This window comes from Fusarium mangiferae (assembly GCF_900044065.1).
Source record: "Fusarium mangiferae strain MRC7560 genome assembly, contig: FMAN_scaffold004, whole genome shotgun sequence".
In the NCBI taxonomy this organism is placed as follows: Eukaryota; Fungi; Ascomycota; class Sordariomycetes; order Hypocreales; family Nectriaceae; genus Fusarium; species Fusarium mangiferae.
Window position 1 is genome coordinate 1,474,186 of NW_024573924.1, and position 20,742 is coordinate 1,494,927.

The 20,742-nt window shown below is 49.3% G+C and overlaps 5 protein-coding genes and 1 non-coding gene across 6 annotated transcripts; 2 read left to right on the forward strand and 4 right to left on the reverse strand.

The window, feature by feature from the left end:
* Positions 1 to 1,363: 1,363 nt before the first annotated feature.
* On the forward strand, positions 1,364 to 2,923 carry FMAN_09054 (uncharacterized protein; the record flags this gene model as incomplete). The annotated part of the gene is made up of 3 exons (XM_041829851.1): positions 1,364 to 1,652; positions 1,722 to 2,493; positions 2,545 to 2,923. The coding sequence occupies 3 exons, from the start codon at positions 1,364 to 1,366 to the stop codon at positions 2,921 to 2,923; spliced, it is 1,440 nt and encodes a 479-aa protein (XP_041680573.1).
* A 984-nt stretch (positions 2,924 to 3,907) lies between these two features.
* Positions 3,908 to 4,721, reverse strand: FMAN_09055 (related to nucleoside-diphosphate-sugar epimerases; the record flags this gene model as incomplete). Its single annotated transcript, XM_041829852.1, has 2 exons — positions 3,908 to 4,406; positions 4,468 to 4,721. The coding sequence occupies 2 exons, from the start codon at positions 4,719 to 4,721 to the stop codon at positions 3,908 to 3,910; spliced, it is 753 nt and encodes a 250-aa protein (XP_041680574.1).
* Positions 4,722 to 6,075: 1,354 nt separating this feature from the next.
* Positions 6,076 to 7,458, reverse strand: FMAN_09056 (uncharacterized protein; the record flags this gene model as incomplete). The annotated part of the gene is made up of 2 exons (XM_041829854.1): positions 6,076 to 7,098; positions 7,150 to 7,458. 2 exons carry the CDS (start codon positions 7,456 to 7,458, stop codon positions 6,076 to 6,078), a joined length of 1,332 nt encoding a protein of 443 aa, XP_041680575.1.
* A 2,904-nt stretch (positions 7,459 to 10,362) lies between these two features.
* Positions 10,363 to 13,581, forward strand: FMAN_09057 (uncharacterized protein; the record flags this gene model as incomplete). Its single annotated transcript, XM_041829855.1, has 1 exon — positions 10,363 to 13,581. The coding sequence occupies one exon, from the start codon at positions 10,363 to 10,365 to the stop codon at positions 13,579 to 13,581; it is 3,219 nt and encodes a 1,072-aa protein (XP_041680576.1).
* A 1,269-nt stretch (positions 13,582 to 14,850) lies between these two features.
* Positions 14,851 to 14,935, reverse strand: tRNA. Its single transcript is given in 2 exon segments — positions 14,851 to 14,886; positions 14,900 to 14,935. It is a non-coding gene; the product is annotated as a tRNA-Thr (tRNA).
* Positions 14,936 to 18,878: 3,943 nt separating this feature from the next.
* Positions 18,879 to 20,348, reverse strand: FMAN_09058 (uncharacterized protein; the record flags this gene model as incomplete). The annotated part of the gene is made up of 3 exons (XM_041829856.1): positions 18,879 to 19,146; positions 19,224 to 19,467; positions 19,562 to 20,348. The coding sequence occupies 3 exons, from the start codon at positions 20,346 to 20,348 to the stop codon at positions 18,879 to 18,881; spliced, it is 1,299 nt and encodes a 432-aa protein (XP_041680577.1).
* Positions 20,349 to 20,742: the final 394 nt, after the last annotated feature.

Below are 20,742 nucleotides of genomic sequence, written 5' to 3' on the forward strand. Positions count from 1 at the left end.
GCTACGGAGAACAACCCCCAAATTTGGTTGCAAGGAAAACGGTGCCAGGGTCCAGCTCAGAGTTCCACCCCCAGGGGAAACATGAACAGGCACACCGAAATCCTTGCTTCAACTCCTGAGGTGGAAACGTGAACAGAGACCGCTGATTCAAAATTGGTGTGCTGGTGCTTCGGGAGCGAGAGTACCGTCGCCCTGTATTGACGAAGCCGTTGCTCATATCATTGAACCTACCGGCCCTAAGTACCTTCTCATTCGTCCCATGCCTCCCCGGCTCCTATCGTGGTGTGCTCTTGTCCGAGGCCATGATGGCGAGACAACTAACTCATTTACCGCTTCAGGTACGAGAATTGAGTTAAGCCACCAGGTAATGCCGTTAGTCATACTGCGTTTATAGTATCGCTAGTCGAGTAGCTAAGCACGCCACATCGCTCATTCGCTTCTGGTGGGTTGTTGATTGACGTGATGCTGCTTCACCAAGTAAGCTATCACCGCTGGATGATTGCTATCTCCAGCATCAACCAGCGAGCCAGATCCCTGACACCTTATCTCTCGTCGAGATACGCGGGGACTTGAGCAAGTCTCGGCACTGCGTTATCACTCTTGGTATTTCGTAAAACATGCAACTTAGAATGTACGGCGTGCTTGGCTAGATAACACCAGCACTCATGCCCCGTCTGTGCAATCCCCATCTCTGCGGCATAGAGCTCATCCTAGTAATGCATGGTACTCTGTCGTGTGTGGCGGCTTGGCTTGGGGAGACTGTACAACATGTTATGGGCTGGAATAGTGCCTCGACTTCTTGGCTCTCTTGGCTCTTCTTTCGAGCGACTCGTCCGCTTGCACTTTCTCTTGGCATCGTCGCCTCCTCGGGCAAATCCTAACTCTCAATCAACCAGTACTCCTTGGTCTTCTCCACAATGTCTGCCAACAACTGACTCTGAGTCGGCTTACCCGAGCTACCAGGTCATCAAGACCAAGGAGTTGATGCTTGCTGTCTTGGCGATGGAGAAAGAATTTCGTAATTCTCACCTTCTCTTCTTAGCCAGGCCAAGCTCGAGTGTTTCTTTCAATGTGTCGCATCTTTGCTGGTTTCGGCACGCGATTCTCTGGGCACTTCATCCATGCCCTGGTGTCACTCTCTTGACAGAATCTCTTGATGCTCCGCAACATCTGCTCCCATGTAGTCAGCTTGGCTTGGCGATAGAGAGTGCCCATGGGGTATAAAAGCTGAGGCGTGCTCTTGACGTTTGACCAGGAATTGTAGTGGCAGTCCTCTTCTCCATTCCGTCTTTTGCCAAAGCCTCTCCACGGTCCTGCCTTGTCTCTAGTCTTTGAAACTCAAGCCAAGCTTGCTGTTCTTGCAATGGCCACCAAAGATGAGTTCAAGGATGTGCCCGAGGCACACCCGGTACAGGTGCCTACCAACTCCAGCAGCGACATTCCTCACGACCATGCCGAGGAGGAGATTGTAAAGAAGCCGTGGTGGCATAGTTTCAAAGAACCCGGCTCAGCTCTTCAAATCATCGTAGCCGCCCTGCTCGCTATCGCCATCGGCGTGGTTGTCGCTACTCAGGTCGACGATATTCCGGAGGCTGCTCCCATCCTTGTCGGTATTATTGGCAACATGTGGCTAAGAGCCCTCAAGGCAGTTGGTAAGTTCCCCGTTGACTTGAAGCCAGCAACAGCTTCTTCGGCCAGAGTCGGTCGCTGACCAGTTGCAGTCCTTCCCTTGATTGTCTGCTCTATGTTGCTTGCTGTGACCAGACTCCGAGAGATGAGCAACGGGGGTTCTCTTCTCGCGAGATGGACTGTCGGATACTACATAATCACCACTCTCATATCCATCACACTGTCTTGTATCATGATGGGTCTCGTCTGGACCAAGCAGTACTCAGTGGTCGGCACTACCCCGCTTGATCAAGAAGAAGAGGAAAAGCTCAAAGAAAATGATCGCAGCATCCCCGTGGTCGTGCAGGATATGTTCTTCTCTTTGATCCCCTCGAATGTGGTCAAGGCGTTGGCCGAAGACGAATTACTGGCAGTCATTATCACTGCCATCATCGTCGGATACCTCATTGAATCCCCTCGCTCGCCCATCGTTCGCGTTACCGAGGAGATTGAACGTATGATCACCAAGATCATCAAATTCCTCATCGCGGTGGCCCCTATCGGTGTCTTCTTCCTGATTTTGCCCAACTTGATGAAGCTTGACATTGGCGAGATCGGCAAGAACCTGGGTCTTCTCATCGGTGCCACCCTGTCCACCATGCTCATCCACATCCTGATCATCGTGCCTATCATATTCTTCGCCTTCACTAGGATGAACGCCTACTCGTACTGGCTCAAGATCTCGCCTGCCTGGATCACTGCATGGGGAACTGCTTCGTCTGCTGCCACTTTGTCGGTCACTCTTCGATGCGCCAAGGACCGGGGCATTCCGTCCACCATCTACAAATTTACCTGTCCTCTGGGCTGCCTGATTAACATGGACGGGTAAGTTGCTGCCCTATAAATCTTGACGACGCAAGACTGACCTAATAACAGCACCGCCATCTATCTCCCTGCTGCCGTTGTCTTCATGGCTGCGACGCAAGGCATTACGCTGGGCCCTGCCGACTATGTCATTGTTGCACTGCTGTCAACGCTGGCCTCTATCGGTGTATCTCCGATCCCCTCAGCCTCACTTGTTCTTTCAATCATGATTGCTCGCTCGGTCAATGTCGACCTCACCAACATGTATGCTGTCATCGTGGCTATTGATTGGTTCCTCGACCGCTTCCGTACCGCTGTCAACGTTTCCGGTGATTTGTTCGCGTCTATGATCATCTACAAGATGACCAAGATCGAGGATCCGCCGGAGGTTGTTGAGCAGAACGCCCGAGAGGCTGATGAGAGCGAGAAGGATGCTTCCAACAAGGTTTAGGAACAAGACATGGATGAAGTCTTTTATAGCCGGCGTTGTAGCGATGAAAATTTGAAGCTCGTTAGTTGAATAACGTATTTGAGATGTAGAATCGATCAAGGTTTTTTGACTTCAGTGACTCTCTCGTTGGAAGGCGATGTGTGAGTGATAAATGTCATGACTCAGGCCAAGAACTTGTTGACAGGGAATTGGACGTGCCGATGAGCAAAAGGCTTAGCCTCTGTGATGCTTGGCACAAGGTAGAAACTGCAAGGTAAGTAAGTACCAAACATACACAAAATTACGTGCTTCAGAACTTCGGGGCTCAGTATAAAGCCTTATTAAGATGTGTCAATGACTGTGAGGCATACGTGTACGCCCTCTGGTAGCGATGCGCCACGGGAGAGGACCAAGGACATGTAACAAAAATGCAAGGAACATTTTAAGGAACAGAGCAAAAAGAACAAAAGAACAAAATTATAAAAATCAAGCCATGGCCCAATACGCTCAATAAATAGAGACACGAGAGATACACAATCGAGGCGGAGGCTTGAAGAGCCTAGTCTTATCTAGGTAGGTAATAAAGCTGACCTCCCCGTTTCCCGCTTCTGTTGCTTCTAGACCCTCTAGACTCCCAACGAATGCGAGCCATCAAAAGTGGATTCTTGGTGTTGCTGAGAAACAAACCACTGAGCTGGGGTTTGAAATGCTAGTATGAACTTCTCCTCTCAAAATCGGCATACCCTTTGTGTTTTTATTCGGGACGATAGGTGGTTCTTATCGACAGCCGAAATCAAGATATAGCTACCTGTATTGCCCGGAACATGCCTTAGCATATCTTCACCAAATAAGATTAGATCAAGAACAACTGCACTATACAACACTAGGTACTCAGCGATAACCGATATAAAGCTCCATCTACACGGTCATTTCTATGATAGCCGTTACATGTCCATTCTTGAAAATTCCACTGCCGAACAATACCTCCATCGTTGCAAGGATCTGTCATTGCTCATACAACCTCTGGAACGCTACATTTTCCAGTATCCTCGAACCGTTGATACTGGAGATGTCGTTTCCTCCAGCCTCCAACTGCTTGTCATACTTGCCCATCGCCATATTCATGAGAAAAGGGCCAAGTTTCTCCGTTGGGCTATGCAACGACTGAAGTACGGTTCTCATGAGGGGACCCATGAGCAAATACATAGCGTTGTAGAGCATACCAGGGTTGGGAATATATGGTTTGATAGCCTCATGATTTGTGGCATCTACCCCAGCAGGGCGTACAGATTCGACGTGGAATTTCGCCGGCGCATGTGGCTCAGAAAGTGCCCTCTCAGTCTCGCCCTTTACACGACCGAAGATGGGTGTAAATGAAGTCGGCTCAAGGGTAGCTCCATGGCCAGAAACGTATATGAATCGGAAAGGTTCCTTGGTAGGTGATATCTTGGAAAAGGCTTTCGCAGCAGCAACCGGAAAGTTTTTGGTGATGGTGACATATTCGCTTTGCCGCACCTTGTCAGCTTATACAAACTTGGGCCGTAAGCAATTGAATGCAAACCTACTCTTTTGTCACCTTGAGCTGGCTGATGCCCAATGCCCAAACTACGCCGCTCGCGCCTTGAAGTTGATCAAGGACTTCTGAATTGTATCTCGTAAAGTCATTGTGAGTGATGACATTAACTCTGGGATCACCTGCTGCCATCGGCACTGGTCTGCGGCTCAGTATTGAAATCTTGGTGATGTCTTTTGACTTGAGCATAGCGTCAAGCACGCCAGAGCCAACGAGTCCAGTGGCTCCAGTAAGGATGAGATGCATGACATTCGGGAGTGGTTGATTATTTCAGGCTATAAGTGGAAAGTTGAAGTAACCCAGGGATCAACACTTTGAAACGGAATCGAGGTAAGAATGTGAGTAGTCACCTGAAATACTATACTGCGGTTGATTCTTTGGCAAGTCCCGACAGATCTATGAAATAGGGTTCCTTTAAATGGTGACTGAAGAGTTTTATAATACTTGATATAACTCCACGGCGGGCCACGGATTTAGGATCTAGTGCTAAATCCGTGTTTCGCCAACCTCACCAATATTTCTAGGTACTATTGCAAATATCAAGAACCAATTAAGATTCACAGATTGCAGAGGAAATATAGGTAGATGTACTTGTCTTAGCATATGTTGGTGCTAGTAGAGCTGGAACTTTTACTGCGGCTTTCCCCCCCCCAAAAAAAAAGAACATCATTGAACATCTCCATCTTTCGAGGTACCTACCTCAGTAGGTAAGGTAGGTATTCAAGATCCAAGCAGGGGTTCGATTAACCGTGCAGGTCTGGCGTTGCTCTAACGCGAACTAGCATAGTGCCCGCTCTACCCACTTTTCGGTGTAAGCTGCTGGATACTTCAGCGATTTTGACACTGCAGTTTCCCTCTTCAAGATTATCTATCTTATATCTCTGATCTCCGGCGCGGGCGAAATTCATATCGTGGCAGTCTCTCATCATTCCAGATTCTTAAAAAGAATCTGTCCACTATTCACCCTTTGAAGCCAACCTTGTTCGTGCTTCTCTCAGACCCGGTGATGCGAGAGAGATCAACATATAGACGGCGTTAATATACTTCCAGGAGATAATTAAAACCCACGAACTGGATACATATAAGTGGAAGGAAATGGCTCTCTCAATCAACCCGGACTTCATCGCCATTTGTGTCCATTCATGCTCAAATGGGATATTGGGCTGACCATAAACAGAGGACAAGGCCTGACACTACTGCTATTTTGAGCTCATTTTGAGTAAGAGTACATGAGATATTTCTGAGCGCATAATTGAAACTTGTATTGTGAGAGATTGAGAAGGAGCAACTAACTCAGCCCGGAAATAAGGTCTAAGACTGGATCGCCTTGGATTCTGGTCATAGAAAGGTCAAGGGCCTCTCAAGTCTTCAATGACATGTCTCGTGAAGTGAAGTATCGCAGGGGAAATGTTCATCAAGACTCCCAGGTCAAAATAGTTGGTATTGATATGTATTGGTAAAGATCGAATCAAAGTCTATGTAAAAACAAAACAGTCGCTATCCCGTGTATGCTTATTCTCAATCCCAAACGCCTTGCTTGATCATCTGTCCTTTCCGCAGTTTCTTCTTTTCGTCGAACTCAGGTCAAGTAAATCGAGAATCATCTGCTTTGAGCAAAGTTGTTGTTGTTGGCGATCAGGTTTGGTGAGCCTCGGCGGCTACCAACGACCTTGTTGCTGGTGGCGTACTTCTTGATGTACTTGGTTGTGGTATCAACACCGGTGATGCCGTACACGGACTGCGCATACAACACAAGACCAGAAACATGAGGAGTGGCCATTGAGGTGCCGCTCTCAATGTAGGTGCCGTTGTCGCTGAGCCACGAGGCGGAAACTACATCGACACCTGGAGCCATCATATCTACAGAGCTGCCGTAGTTGGACCAGCTGGGGATTCTCCAGTTCTTGTCAATGGCTCCAACAGTAATGGCCTGAGGGGCTGAAGCTGGAGATTTCGTGTTGGCGTTTGTTCCCTGGTTTCCGGCGGCGACCACAAAGATGACTCCGGACTTGGCGGCATTCTTGATAATGTCGTTGAGCGCCCCAGATACACCATCGATACCAAGAGAGAGGTTGATCACAGAGAACTCTTGTCTTTTCTTCTTGATGATATCGTTGACGGCCCACTCAATACCGTTGAGAATGACGGAGAGATCTGCAGAGTCGCCCTGAAAGACTTTGACGGAAATGATCTTAGCCTTCTTAGCGACTCCGAAGGTCTTTCCCGCAATCGTTCCAGCAACATGAGTACCATGACCCAGTCGGTCAACATAATCTTTTCGGAAGGCTGTCCAGCCATTCTTGGCCCGGCCTTGGAACTCCTTATGGGTGGTACGGACACCGCTATCAACGAGGTAGGCAAAAGAGTCAGAACCGCTTTGTTTGTGGTAGAGATAGTTCTGGAAGCCCTTGTTGCGGTGTGAGATAGTTCCGAGGCCCCATGTGCTTGACTTTTGGTTAATTTCGCTCCTCTTTTCAAGCTGATCATTCTCATCCTCGTCTTCAGTGTCCTCGCTTTCTTGACTTGTCGTTTCTGCTGGTGGTGCTGGTACCACGGGTTGTTCTTGACGCTTGGAAGCGTTCCATGTTAACTTGACTCTACGGTCAGGCTCAACACGAACGACCTACTTCAGCTGTTAGATATCAAGAACTTTGTTAGGGTCCAGTTATCTTACCTCAGGGCTCTGCTTGATCTGTTTTAGCGTCTCGTCATCGAATGTACCAGCGTATCCGTGAAAACCAGCCTCGGTCTCAAATGTCTTCTCAACGCCATTGTCGCCATCCCGCTTCTCGAGACTTCGCTTGTGAACGCCGTCAACCCATTTCATATGAGCCTTAACTGCAGGAGCCTTGATCTCAGACTTGAGGGTAATGATGTAGCTGCCAGGGATTGTGCTGTCGACGCCAGAAGGAGTTGTAGGTGCTGTTAGACAACAGCCAAAGAGGGTGGTAGCAATAACTGCGAAACTCTTAAGTTGAACCATGGTTCAAATGATGGTGTGAAGATTAATGGAAGGAGGGACAAGAGGTGGGAAGAGAGCGTATCCTGATAATGAATGAGAGTGTTGGTTATGAAAGAAGGTCAAGTCCACTCCGGAAGTTCTTGTTTCAGGCTTAAGTACGAATCAGGGATTGCACTAGAAGCCTCTTCTCGCGTGAACCATGATTCTATGCCATCATACCAGGTATCTGGGGCGAAACGGACGAGACCCTGAAGAGGCATCATTGCCATGGCCAGCTCCACGATTAAGCAAGCGCCTCGTCGTAGCCAAATACCGGATATGCCGCCACCCAGACCCAATTTGACGCAGGAACAATGAATTCAGAAGCCAGAGAATGGAGGCGCCGCGTGGCCATAGCTCTAGCTAGACATTAACGGGCAGATGGTTGCCCGTATAGGCAAGGAAGCGATGGAAAACCACGCGATGGCTTCGCAGTGGCCACCCAGTTCGATAGACGGATCTGGAGATGCCATGACGATCCATCTCATGAGTCGTGCCTTGACCTATGTGAAGGAATTTGGTATTGGCCAATGATGTCTGAGGATATAGCCCGGAAATGGTCTAACTTCCCGGTAGTCTGGTCCAGACATATAAGCCGCATTCCTCTACCCGGACCACGACGCATATAGGGCCCTGAGCATTGGATCTAAATTCTCCGGCTACTCCACAATTCGAACCTGGATTGTCTTGTCTAACACGGTTCGACGCTACCGACAATCATCGTAGGTTCAAATATGAGTGTTTTGGCACCTAAACAGGTATTCCAGCTATCGGCAAACTCCATCTGCCAAACGACGTATTTGAGTAAGTATTGAAGCTAGCGTGTGTAGCTCTCTAGCAACATGATAGTACGCCTCTTGCGTAATGCAAATAACTATTGTTTGCCAAGATTAAGTTCATGGCAGACATTTACATACCTTCATCGTGCGAGGCATCCATGATCTGTTTTTTGTACCGCCAACTCGGGTCCTACTCTTTTAGAGGTTCAAGATCTATGTCTTGAACAAAACGAGACATTCCTTTTTCTCTTACCTGACAGACGTCATGAACGGTTGTCATTTGAAGATCATTCATTACCGGGTAATTCAGAAGCCCTAAATATGTCAGAGGGCATCACACGCTCACCACAGGTACACGATAGTACGCGTAATTCCTACCAAGATACCAAGAATACACGATTTGTAAGTGACAAAATATGAAACTGGCCATCATGATGAACAACAGCAGCTGCAGAATGTGTGCCAAGTCATACGATGGAATTCGGTGGCAAATTCCCTTTAGTCTAGATCATGACTCGGAATTTTGCCAAGCGCGCTTTTACATGAATACTTCATGGTTGATCACTGGCATTTACTAAGGTGCGGGCGTCAGTTCACGATGTGGCACAACTCGTAAGCATATATGGCTTGGCAAGTTCCTCTTGGCTGAATTACAGGCATATTTCAAAAGACACAATGATAGACGCCATAACTCGGCCCTATATCGTGGCTGAGAGTGTTTCCACTCATCTAATGACAAGTAGAGTGTACGACAATCGCTGGTTTGTGTATTGGTAATAAAGGTGTTTGATATTTACAGAAGAGTATTGGTAGATTCGCGGACCGCATACTATCCCATATGCTTTAAAACATGTGCCTGGTAGGATACATAGCCTTTAGCTCTAATATAACGTTTTCTTTTTTTTTTTCCCTTCCTCGTTGTTTGAAAAGCCAAGTCACTCTCACGATGACAAGGTACTCTGATTGTCTTCGACTTCATAAACAGACAACTTTTGAATACCTATATCTTTCAGAAAGGCCGAAGTCTCGAAAGTGATGCACAGTTCAGTCGTTCACTTATATTGATATGTAACGATCACTGATCTATTATCTAATTTACTCATGTAAGGACCAGTACTTGGACCGCTATCATCGATGTGAAACACAGGTTTCTGGCAACTCATTCTATCACCACCGAACGAAACCAAACTGGTATGAGGCACACAATCATCATGCGCTATTAACCTACTGGAAATAATGAAGATTCCTAGTGATGGATGAGATATGTCTGTTGAAGGGGTTTAGAAACAGCCCCTAGAAACATGTCATCAAGCTGAGTCATCAATTTGACTGATATCACTCTCTGCCACATTCTCGTCAACTAGGTAACCTATGCGAATATCAGGTGGTATAAGCAATACTAAACACTATTAATTGATTGGGTCTTGAGACTCAGTAAAGTCTCGGTGTTGCCTCCGAGCTTACTAAGGTTAATGGTCAAGCAAAGAATGGTCAAGCAAAGAACGGCAACCGATTGCGAGATCGCCGAGTGCCGGTCGGACCATCGGGGGCGCTAGAAAAAAAAAAGTTGTCCCCGGCAGGAGGGATCGGAAGTTCGGGGTCTCCATTGGGAACCAGTCTGTCATGTGGGGTAGTAAATAAATTAACGACCACTCAGGAGCGGAGGTTGTCCTATAAGCTGCTGCTGCTGTTTTTGTCATCCCACTTTCCCATCTTGCGACATCAAAGTCCTTTCCGAAGTCGGCCTAGTTCAATTGCGTGATTCTGTCGAAGCATCAACAATTCTCAAGACCGAGCAAGATCCGTCCATTTCGAGGGCAGAGACAGGGGAAAATACATAGAGTAAATCGGCGCCATGGCTTTCCTTACGGTTACTCCGTTGAGTCGCCTCTTGAAGGGTTCTTTTGCTTCTCTTTTGACTCCGCCTTTTCTCTTTCTCCTCCTCTCTCTTCTTCAGTCCTCCATCGCCTCTCCCTGAAAGTATCTCATCTCGCTTCAGAGCCAGCGACTTGAGTTTCAGTTGGTAGACCATCTCTTTTGACTTTCAAGTCAATAGTCAACCGCGGGGTTTTGTTCTTTTCCTTCACTGGCTTTAAAGACCCTCAAGATGCCTCATCAAGAATCCGCCCCTGTGGCGAAGACCAACTCGGCAGACTTCAACAAGTTGTCGTCCAGTCTCCCTTTCGGCCAGCAGGTTCCTCTATCATCAATCTCTGGACCGACTTATGTGACCGCCCAACTCCTCGTTCAGCAGATCGCCTACAAGCTTTCCGATAAGATCTTCTCTTACTCTCCCGAGACCTTCGACCTCGATATCGCACTCAAGGATTGGGCTTCCAACAATGATAAGAACGTCCATGGATATTCCACCGAGGTTCTGCCTCTCCAGACTCGAATTGGCGCTGGTGCTCTTGCTCTGGGCTACATCTTCTCTCCCGACTTCGATGTCTCCAAGCGTCACATCCCCCAGTCCCTGGTTGCGCCCTCAGGCAGCCTCCAGCAACTGCGCGGGACCCTCGACCAGCTCTCTCTCCTCTACGGCGTTTCCAGCCCCTTTGTCGCCCACGTCGCCGCTCTCGACTATTCTGATAGCAAGGGTCTGGTCTCCAACTACGACTCCGCTCTGCGCCTTGCCGAAGACCTTGGTCTTGGACTTGTTGCTAGCACCTCCACCTATGAAGCTCAGCACATGTCCATCTTTGCCACTCTCTTGGCTATTCTCCTTCCTACTCTTCATATCTACGATGGTGTGCGCGTCGCTCGCGAGACTCTCCGTGTCGTCGATGCTCTGAGCGAAAACGGTGTTGCCGATCTGTACAGCAAGCTCTCTGCCGAGGCTAGCAAGCTCTCTGCCGAGGCTGGCAAGCTCAACACTCGTCTTGACACCGCCGGCAAGGTTGTTGAGCTTCTCAAGCTCTTCAACGATGAGCTCGGCACCGTCTATGAGCCTTTTGAGTACCACGGCCATGAGTCCCCTGACGTCGTCCTCGTTGCTTTCGGCAGCGTCGAGTCACAGGTGGCCAAGGAGGTTCTGGCCAAGCTCTCTGCAGATGGCGCCAAGGTTGGTGTCATCAATGTGCGAATCTATCGCCCCTTCATTGAGGAGGCTTTCATCAAGGCCATCCCTGCTTCCACTCGTACAATCGCCGTCCTTGGTCAGGTCAGAAACGAACTCGCTGTGGAGGATGAGGCCACCCAGTCTGCTCTTTACAGTGATGTCCTGACTGCTGTCACTTTCTCTGGTAAATTTGACACCGAGCCTGCGGTTCTTGACATCAAGTACACCCCTGCTCAGACCTTTACTCCCCAGGGTCTGGTCAACACTCTCCACAAGATCTTTGGCAACGAGGGCAAGGCCAAGAAATTGCCTTCTCTCGTCCAGGCTCAGCAGTTCACCTTCTGGGACCTCGATAACTCATCTGCTCTTAACTCTCCCAGTGTTATTGGCAACCTGCTCTCCAAAGAATCCAGCTCCAACGTTTATGTTAACGAGATCTTCGACAACCTCACCCAGGGCGGTCTCGTTCGAAGTGACCTCCGAGCCTCCAAGAAGGCCCTCGAGGCTCCTTACGACATTGACGACGCCAATACTATTGTCGTCGGTGACGAGAAGATTCTCCGGGAGGTTGATGTCCTCAAGGGTCTCGTCGAGGGTGGCAATGTCATTGTGAAGCTCTCCAACTTCAAGGATGATGAGGTCGAGAAGCGTCTCCCTCTCGCATTCCGAAAGGGGCTTCGGGAGAAGGCGGCTGAGCTCTTCATCCTCGACTCTTCCTATTCCCCTGCCTTCGAGAAGGACCCTCTCTTCTCCAAACTGCTACTCGAGCTGTCCTTCCTGAAGGTTGCTCTTCCTGACTATACCCCGGAAAATATTGCAAAGCATGTCCTCGCTGAGGGTCACCCTCCTACCCTGGAGGAGTCCATGGATGCCGTTGGCCTTTGCCTTCGTCATTTCGAGGTCCCCTCCACCTGGGCTGAGGTGGGTGCCGACTTTGCTGACCCCAATCTTCCTGCTACCATCCAGAGCAACAGCTTCGTCGTCCACGACAAGGAGGAAGCTGAGGAGACTTTCGAGCTCCGTGACTGGCAGGCTGCTGCCAAGTCCCTTGCTTTCAAGGAGGCTTATGGCACCAAGAACGTTCTGCGACCCGAGTTGTCTGTCAAGACCTCCACCATCACTGTCAAGGAGAATCGCCGACTTACTCCTCAAGACTACGACCGCAACATCTTCCACATCGAATTTGATCTTGGTGACTCCGGTCTGACCTACAAGATCGGTGAGGCTCTCGGGATTCACGCCGAGAACGACGAGGAAGAGGTCAACCAGTTCATCGAGTTTTACGGCCTCAACCCTGCCGAGCTCGTTCAGGTTCCTGCCCGCGAGGATCCTGCTCTCCTCGAGACCCGTACTGTCTTCCAGGCCCTTGTCCAGAATGTCGATATTCTTGGCAAGCCTCCCAAGCGCTTCTATGAGGCCCTTGCTGATTTTGCTACTGATGAGACTGAGAAGCAGAAGCTTGAGGCTCTCGCCAGCCCCGCTGGTGCTGAGGATCTGAAGCGCCGCGCCGAGGTCGATACCGCTACCTATGTTGACATTCTTGAGGAGTTCAAGTCAGCTCGCCCAAGCTTCCACGACCTCATCAAGATTGTCAGCCCAGCCAAGCGCCGAGAGTACTCTATCGCCTCTGCTCAGGCTGTTACCCCCAACTCAGTTTCTCTCATGATTGTCGTCGTTGACTGGGTTGATCCTCGTGGCCGTACCCGTTACGGACATGCTACCCGCTACCTCAGCCGTCTTCCAGTTGGTGCCAAGGTCACTGCTTCAGTCAAGCCTTCCGTCATGAAGCTTCCTACCAAGGACACTGCGCCTCTCATCATGGCTGGTCTCGGAACGGGTCTTGCTCCTTTCCGTGCCTTTGTTCAGTACCGCGCTATGCAGAAGGCTCAGGGTAAGGAGATTGGCTCCATCCTGTTGTACCTTGGGTCCCGTCACCAGCGTGAGGAATACCTCTATGGTGAGGAATGGGAGGCCTATCTGGCGGCTGGTGTTGTCACTCTTATCGGATCTGCCTTCTCTCGTGACCAGCCTCAGAAGATTTACATTCAGGACCGCATGCGTCAGACCCTTAAGGAGATCGCAAAGGCCTACATCCAGGACGAGGGTAGCTTCTACCTCTGCGGCCCTACGTGGCCTGTACCTGATGTGACCAAGGTGCTCGAGGAAGCTATCGCTCACGAGGCCAAGGCTGCTGGCAAGAAGATCGATCCTCGCAAGGAGATTGAGAAGCTTAAGGAGGAGGGACGATATGTCCTTGAAGTTTACTAGCCGATATGCGTCTTTCATGAGTAGTGCTCAAAATGGTGCTTGGGATAGTATAGAAAGCATTGAAGCGTTTGAATTTAACTATATGAGTCTATCTTTACATCACGTCTTCTACATTGTGACGCTTGATATCAATCCAGATACAGGACATTGTCAACCCACAGATCCCAGGCTTCTGGATTACTTTCCATGCCAACATTGGCAAGCTTTCGCCGGGAGCTGATGAATGTGCTCCAGGGACGTCCCTCCGCAGGACCTCGCTCTTGGTCCCTCGACCTCTCACAGCCCAAGGGTCATATCTAGGACGATTTGTCCTCCTCATCTGGTGCCCTCTCAGCACATAACCTGTGCATTGGTGGCTTACGCGCGCGACTACCGGCAAATCTATGAGAGATCTGAAATTGTTACCCGCCTTAACAATAATCTCAAGTTGTTGCCCAACCGAGATTATCTCGTGAGGCATAAGTGTTCTAGACCACGAGCGAAAAGCAAATATCACGGGTGGTGAAACCTACTAGCGACCAAACAAGACAGGATACCCGCCGCGGTGAGAACGAATATGGAAATCCGAAGGGCTTCCTTTCTTTTTGTCTCTGGAACCAAAAAGCCCTGCAGATCCTTTTGGGCATCAACCGCAGCTATTGGTGCTCAGCCCAACCGGTGAATGCTCAATGCCCAATATTTGCTCATAAAAAGGGAGGAGGGAGGGGGAGGGGGGGTCATGGATGCGCCGCGGAGATGATATCGAGATTGCTTGCATGGATGCGTCGCTGAAAAGAGTATTCCGTGGTCGTGGAGGCTGACGGAAGATGCATCCTGTGAGGCTTTTGAGTTTTGAGCGACCGGTGAAGGTCTAAGCGAACCGATGATAGCCATCAGGCATGCCTGGAATTGCCGATATGGTTTCTACAGTACAGTGTTCGGAAATACATACCTACTGCCTACGTCCATTTCTCATAGAACTTCAATGCCGTGCTTGGTTTCTGCCAACAGCTGGAGACATAATGGATCGTTCAGCAGACGAGATAATGCACGTGTCAGCCAGCATCAGAGATTAAGTATGTGATTTGTCAACTGGATCTCTTGGAGTCGTAAAGTAGCCTATCGCTTGAGGGTCACCGATGTCTCAACTCCATGTCGTGCAGCTGAGCTGCCCAGGCAAAGACATCCAGTCTGTACCACTCCATGGACTGGTTATCACATCCTTATTGATATGGTCCAGTTTCGTCATGCAGTCTCGTTTGAGTATCGAGGCCAAAAAGAAGGATTGACTGCCCCGTACTGGAATCGAACCAGTGATCTTATCATTTCGTGTTGATTTTACTAGTGATACGCTTTACCACTGAGCCAACGGGGCTTGCTAATCGGTAAAGACCTCAGAGTCTGTACGGTCTATACCCATGAGCAGAGCAGGAACAGGAAATTTACCTTACCAAGCAGGCAGACAGGCGGCTTGTCAATCAACCAAGGTTAGTAGTAAGAAACAATTCTATATGTGTATATTGAGTTTAATTATAAAAAGGGCTCTAATTACTATCGCTAGTAAAATGGTGTATCTTATTAGCCTACCCTATTCCTATAATTGCAAGTATGGGTAGCACCAGCACATACACACAAACCCACTAGACCCTCTTCCAAGAATGGTCAGTCTTCACGATCGACATACAAATCTTGGGATTCCAAGATCCGAAGTATTTGACCTGATCTGGTCTGATCTGATCTGATCCGATCAGATTCAATTCGATTCGATTCGGTCTGTTTGCAATTTCTGCCCGATTTCGGCACCTCCTTGAACATGCATGAACTCGCCGTTAGAATGCGGTGACGAACTGGAAAAAGCAAACAATCTTGGCCACAAGAGTCAATTTCAAGTTTTGAGGGTCAATGATACAAAAAGCAATCCCGAGAAAAAAGCAATGCACTCAGACACTGCCCTCCTTTCGAAGGGTCTGTTCAGGGAATGATCGTCAGGTGAGGCTACTGCGTGCGTGCGACAGGCTGAAAATAGAAGCCACAAAATGACATGGCAAGGCAAGGCAAGGCAAGGCAAGGCAAAGCAAAGCAACATCTCAACAGGGCTGTGTGCGTGTATGCGCACTGTACGTGTACTTCACTGACAGAGCTGACTTATCGACTGGCTCTTCAACTGTCTAACTAGATTGTATCCGTACCTGACATACGGTATCCTGTCACCGAGAGATCGACAACATGGATGGATGGTTTCTCTCCTGAATCGAAAGCGATAACACATACGAGGCTGTCGTAGAGATCGACAGGACGGTTCGAGAATACCCTTTTATGAGGCTGTCGCGATCACTTGGCCGTTGTGTCCAGAGTGTGTCGTCGTGTTACAACTCCTCCTGTGAGTTGTTGCTTTTGTTTGTTACGCATGCCGCGCTCTTGTCTCGTCATAATCGCGTCGAGATGGCAAAGAATGTAATTGCGTGGCTATGATTATTGACCCAATACGACTGAGGACAGTGAAGGTCAGTGTCGCCATATTCTCCGCTCTCAGGGACTACGTACGTACGTACAAACATACATGCATACAACCATCGCGACAACACGCCCCAATGTCACTCGTTAATGACCGATGAGAGAGTCCAGACTTGAACCAACCTGCAGGGAGACAATAACAAGTCATGTGCGCCGATACGAAAAAGAAGAAATGATTCATGCTTGGGTGCTTCCATGCATGTCTCGTCCTTTCTTTCATCACCAGTCTCAGCCTATCGAGGTGCCTCATGCACATGACCTCTAATATAGCCTACCTACCCTACCAAAGTCAAGCAGCCTATATGGACCTCTACGTACAGACCAGTACGGAGATCTCACGATGCATGTCCTATATGTATGCAGGATCACTCCGTACGTACCAGTACAACTTGGGCCAAAACATGTCAGACCTATCGGGAATAAAGGTACCCAGACTCCCCAGGTCCCGACCTATCTCCTGAAACCGGAATTACAGAGACAAGTCAAGAAGAAACATGCGAGGGCTTCAACTCGAGCTGACGTATCCGTACTATGTATCAAAAAAGACACGACAAATCTGAGTTTTACACAATAGCCTACTTCCATAGCTGCAACTCTTGCGGATATTAGTGTCCCCTTTCCTTTCCCCTGAAGAATGTTATCTCTTTACTCTCCTCGTCGCCAGGAACTCATCCTCCGTCCGCCTCGTTTCCCCGGGGCCCTCGTTCCTTGGGTCCAGGGATCTATCTAATGAGTGTCGTACCTACTAGCTACTGTATGTACGGAGTAACTCTCTGCAATGTATGTACATATGTATGTAGACTGCCGTAATCGCTCCACCTGGACCAGGTTCCCGACAAGAGGTCAAAGCGAGAGAGATCTGCAGCGACCCCCTGCTTCATCTGCTCCCGGCCACGAACCTAACCCACAATGCCATCTGCTCAAAACTCGTTATCTAGATACGATCATACGATTCAGATGAAGGATCCCAGCAGACCGCCCTATCTCTGAGGGGCTTGCAGTTACAGTTACAGTAGTAGCATATGCAATGCAGCTCCATGCATGAAGGATCATGGAGAGAGAGGAGAGGAGAGGAGAGGAGAGGAGAAGAGAAGAGAGGAGAAGAGAAGAGAGGAGAAGAGAGGGAGAGGGAGAGGGAGAAACGAAAAGAAGACGAAGAAACGGGCTCTGATTCCAGCCCATGATTTTAGTCTAACCAGAGCTTTGGATCGGTATCATGCCTCCCGCTAACCGAACGGAACCAGTCCAGTCTTGCAGGGATCATCAACTACCGATACAAGGGGTTTGACCACCACTGTCAAAGTGGCAGGGGTCGTTCCTCGTATGTCAACCCTGAACTTTTGCACTTCCTCGTGATCTAGTCCCACGTATGTTATGTGTATGTATGTATGTATGTATGTATGTATGTATGTATGAGACGACGACCAAGGCGAGAAAGGTCAAAGTACCTACCTACCACTGCATCTGTAATTTGTAATTCCACAACCCGCGAGGTGGTGCTGTTTTCTCAACTGATCCTAATATGCCAAGGTTATGTGCCGTAGTGGACCGTAATTACCGCCCACCTCCTCTGACTTTTAGTCTAGTCTCACCCTTTTGCGATTCTGTCAGATATCACTAACACATGTTAATATTCTCCGGTCAGAGATAACATACTGTAGGGGACTGTACTGTACTGTACTGTCTATACATACATACATCCGTACCTGAAAACTCTGGAAACGGCATCCGGAAGGCGAGCCGAGACGGGGAGACGGGGAGAGCAAGGCAGGAGAGAAATGCTTGCTTGTATCATGCATGTGTTATTGAAAACTTTAAACCCTCTTAATGCTAATAATAATGCTCATCGATAAATCTCTTTGCTTCAGTTCTTGGCACCGTTTTGAATATCCATGCGTTTGGGAATGCTGATTGTGAATGACCATGATACCAACGACATAACATGACTAGGAAAGCAATAAATAAAGCGCGAAATGGACATAGGAGAAACCTCACACTCAAACTTGAGTGTCACAACAGACACTGGAAAAAGAAACCCGAAAGGAAATGAAAAAGAAATGCAAAATATGATATGTTATGATCCCTCTCTTGTCAGTTCCAATATGAAGTGATGTAATATTAAGCAAGGAGAAAAGATCAGAAAAAGGAAAAGAAACACACAAGAACCACATACTCCATCTCGCCTCAGAGATTTTCGTCCTTCATGCTCATGCTCATGCTCATGCTGATGCTGTAGCCGAAAAAAGCAACGCCAAAATACCTAGTGAGAACCAGCAAGCCCACATAACAGCCCCGGGGGGTCCATGCCCATGCCCATCGCTGAGAGGAGGGAACAAGGTCTCCAACTTTTAGTGCCCATCATCATTAACCGTCATTTCCAGGTTGGTGGTTCAGCTTGGACCATCCATTCATCGTGCGTCGTAGCGGAGCAGAGTGATAGCGATAGTGATATCGTTGCGTTGCCCGCCGTGTCGTTGGTAGGATGAACAATGAAGCCTGGCCTGGGGTTTCAGAGTTTGGCGCCGATCCAATGCTAGACATGGGGTAATCCATCGCTTGTCTCACCCATGTCGTGACAGTGACCGACCCCTAACCCTTAGCCAACACCCCTAACCCTGCCCGGACCCCTGTCAAGGACGCTGTCACTGACCCCGTTGGTTGGGTTGGCTTGATCTTGGTCTCGATCTTGCCACACTTCTTCGGAGGAGTTCCACGCCATAGCCTTGGCTGTCGTTTCTCAGCTTCTGTCAGGCAGGACAGGGACAAAGAGGGGGAGAAGGAGGAGGGAATAGCCATCTCGTCTCCTAGTTTGCCCAGCCACGGGTCCAGTCTTGCAAGTCCCCGACGATTTGGTATGTTGGGTTCGCCGAATGGCCATCGCCGCCCTTCTTATCCCAGGCCCATCGATCGGCCAAGTCGCTGTCAAGGGTTCCCTGCATCATGTCGACGACGTAGTCGCCAATGACAGGGAGAAACTTCCATCCGTGGAAGGAACCTCCTGTTGCGATGTAGAGTCTGTCGCTCTGCGGGTGCGGTGATATGAGGAAGTCATGTGTCGGTGTTGATGCGTCCCTGTGGCAGAGACCAGTCAGCTCAGATAACTATACACATACACATACAGGCTCATAAGAGTGGGTGGCCTTGCTTACCAACACATTCGGTAGGCCTCAATCTTGATGTTTTCGACTTCCTTGCCATATAGGCCATTGAACGTCTTTCGCGCCCGGTCCTCAAAGAACTTGAGAAATCGAGGTCCCGTCCACGTGTTATACATGGACTGGCTAGGCGCAACTGACATGGCCTCACCGGTTGGAGGGAACACTTGGTAGTTGGTGAAGCATAGGTCGCAGTTGAACTTGATAGTTCCGTCGCTGAGGATTGACATGCCTTCACCTGCAGATGACTTGTTAGCTCAGCCCAGTCAAGTACAGATAGTATCCGCCCCGGTTGCAACATCAAACAAGCATGCAAGCAATGCAGTACGTACCCTTGACCTGAGGTAAGCAATTCTTGAGCACCGGAATTGCTGAGAACTTGTCTTTTTGTGCGCCATGCAGCTTCGCATAGAAGCTCACAGCTCCCGTAGCCAGCAGTCTCTCACCAGCATGGAGTAGTGGCTTTTCAGGCGCGCTTTGCGCGAGTAGAGACGCCGTACGAGCTCCAGCAGCAAGAAGAACCTTGTCAGCTCGCAGCGTCGTGCCGTCCTTGAGTGTAGCACCAATACATTGGCCCTCTGACCCAAAGTCGAGTTTCGTCACTTCTCCAACGACATACTCGGCTCCGAGGTCGACCGCAGCCTGGACTACCGCGCCGAGAGCCTTGTCCGCCTCCGCGAACCCTACGTCAGGGTTCCAGAGAACCCTATCCACGCCCTTGAAGTCAGCTGTCTCAAAGGCACCGTTCCAACGACGGCGCACTTCGTCGACAGGCAGAAGCTCCGACCTGTTGGGGATCCCCATGTCGCGGTAAGAGTTGATACTCTCTTCGCCAAACGAGGTAGAGTCAGCACGAAGCATGCCGACTTCGTGATACCAAGTCTTGTATAACTCGTCATGCCTCCACAGGGGCATAGCCTTCTTCAGCAGGCGCATGTAGAGTCTGTCCGGATAGTCATCGCGGACGATCTTGTTGATGTCGTGAGAAGCGGCCCTAGGATTGGGGAAGTAGGCCGTGTCAACAATGGTCACTTGAACTTTGCCCTTTCTACGGAGTGAGAGCGCAGTCGCAGCACCAAAGTTGCCAGCCCCTATGATGAGGACAGAAGGGATAACCATGATTGAGTTGAGTTCCGCTGTGGTCAATTGAAGTCTGAGAAACAAATTTGTATAAAGATGAGTGTAAATGATAGGCTCTTATACTGGTTCTTGGGGTATAGGAAAGTGAGACTTGTTGGCGCCATATCGTCTCCCACGGGTGCGAACAACAACTTTATATTGCAAACTCCAACTCCTGAGCCTGTTAGCCGGGCCGGGAATTGCAGGCCAATACCAAATAGCGGTCGACTGAGAGACGCCAGAAAGCCGAGACTAGTAACCGTTGAGAAAAGACGATTGCCGGTCAATGTAGTCTTGTGCTATGTGATGTAGTGTAGTGTACATAGAATATTGACCGTCATGTAGGCATGCGAGCGCGCGAGTAAGGCTAGGACAAGGCGTCCAAACAGCCAAT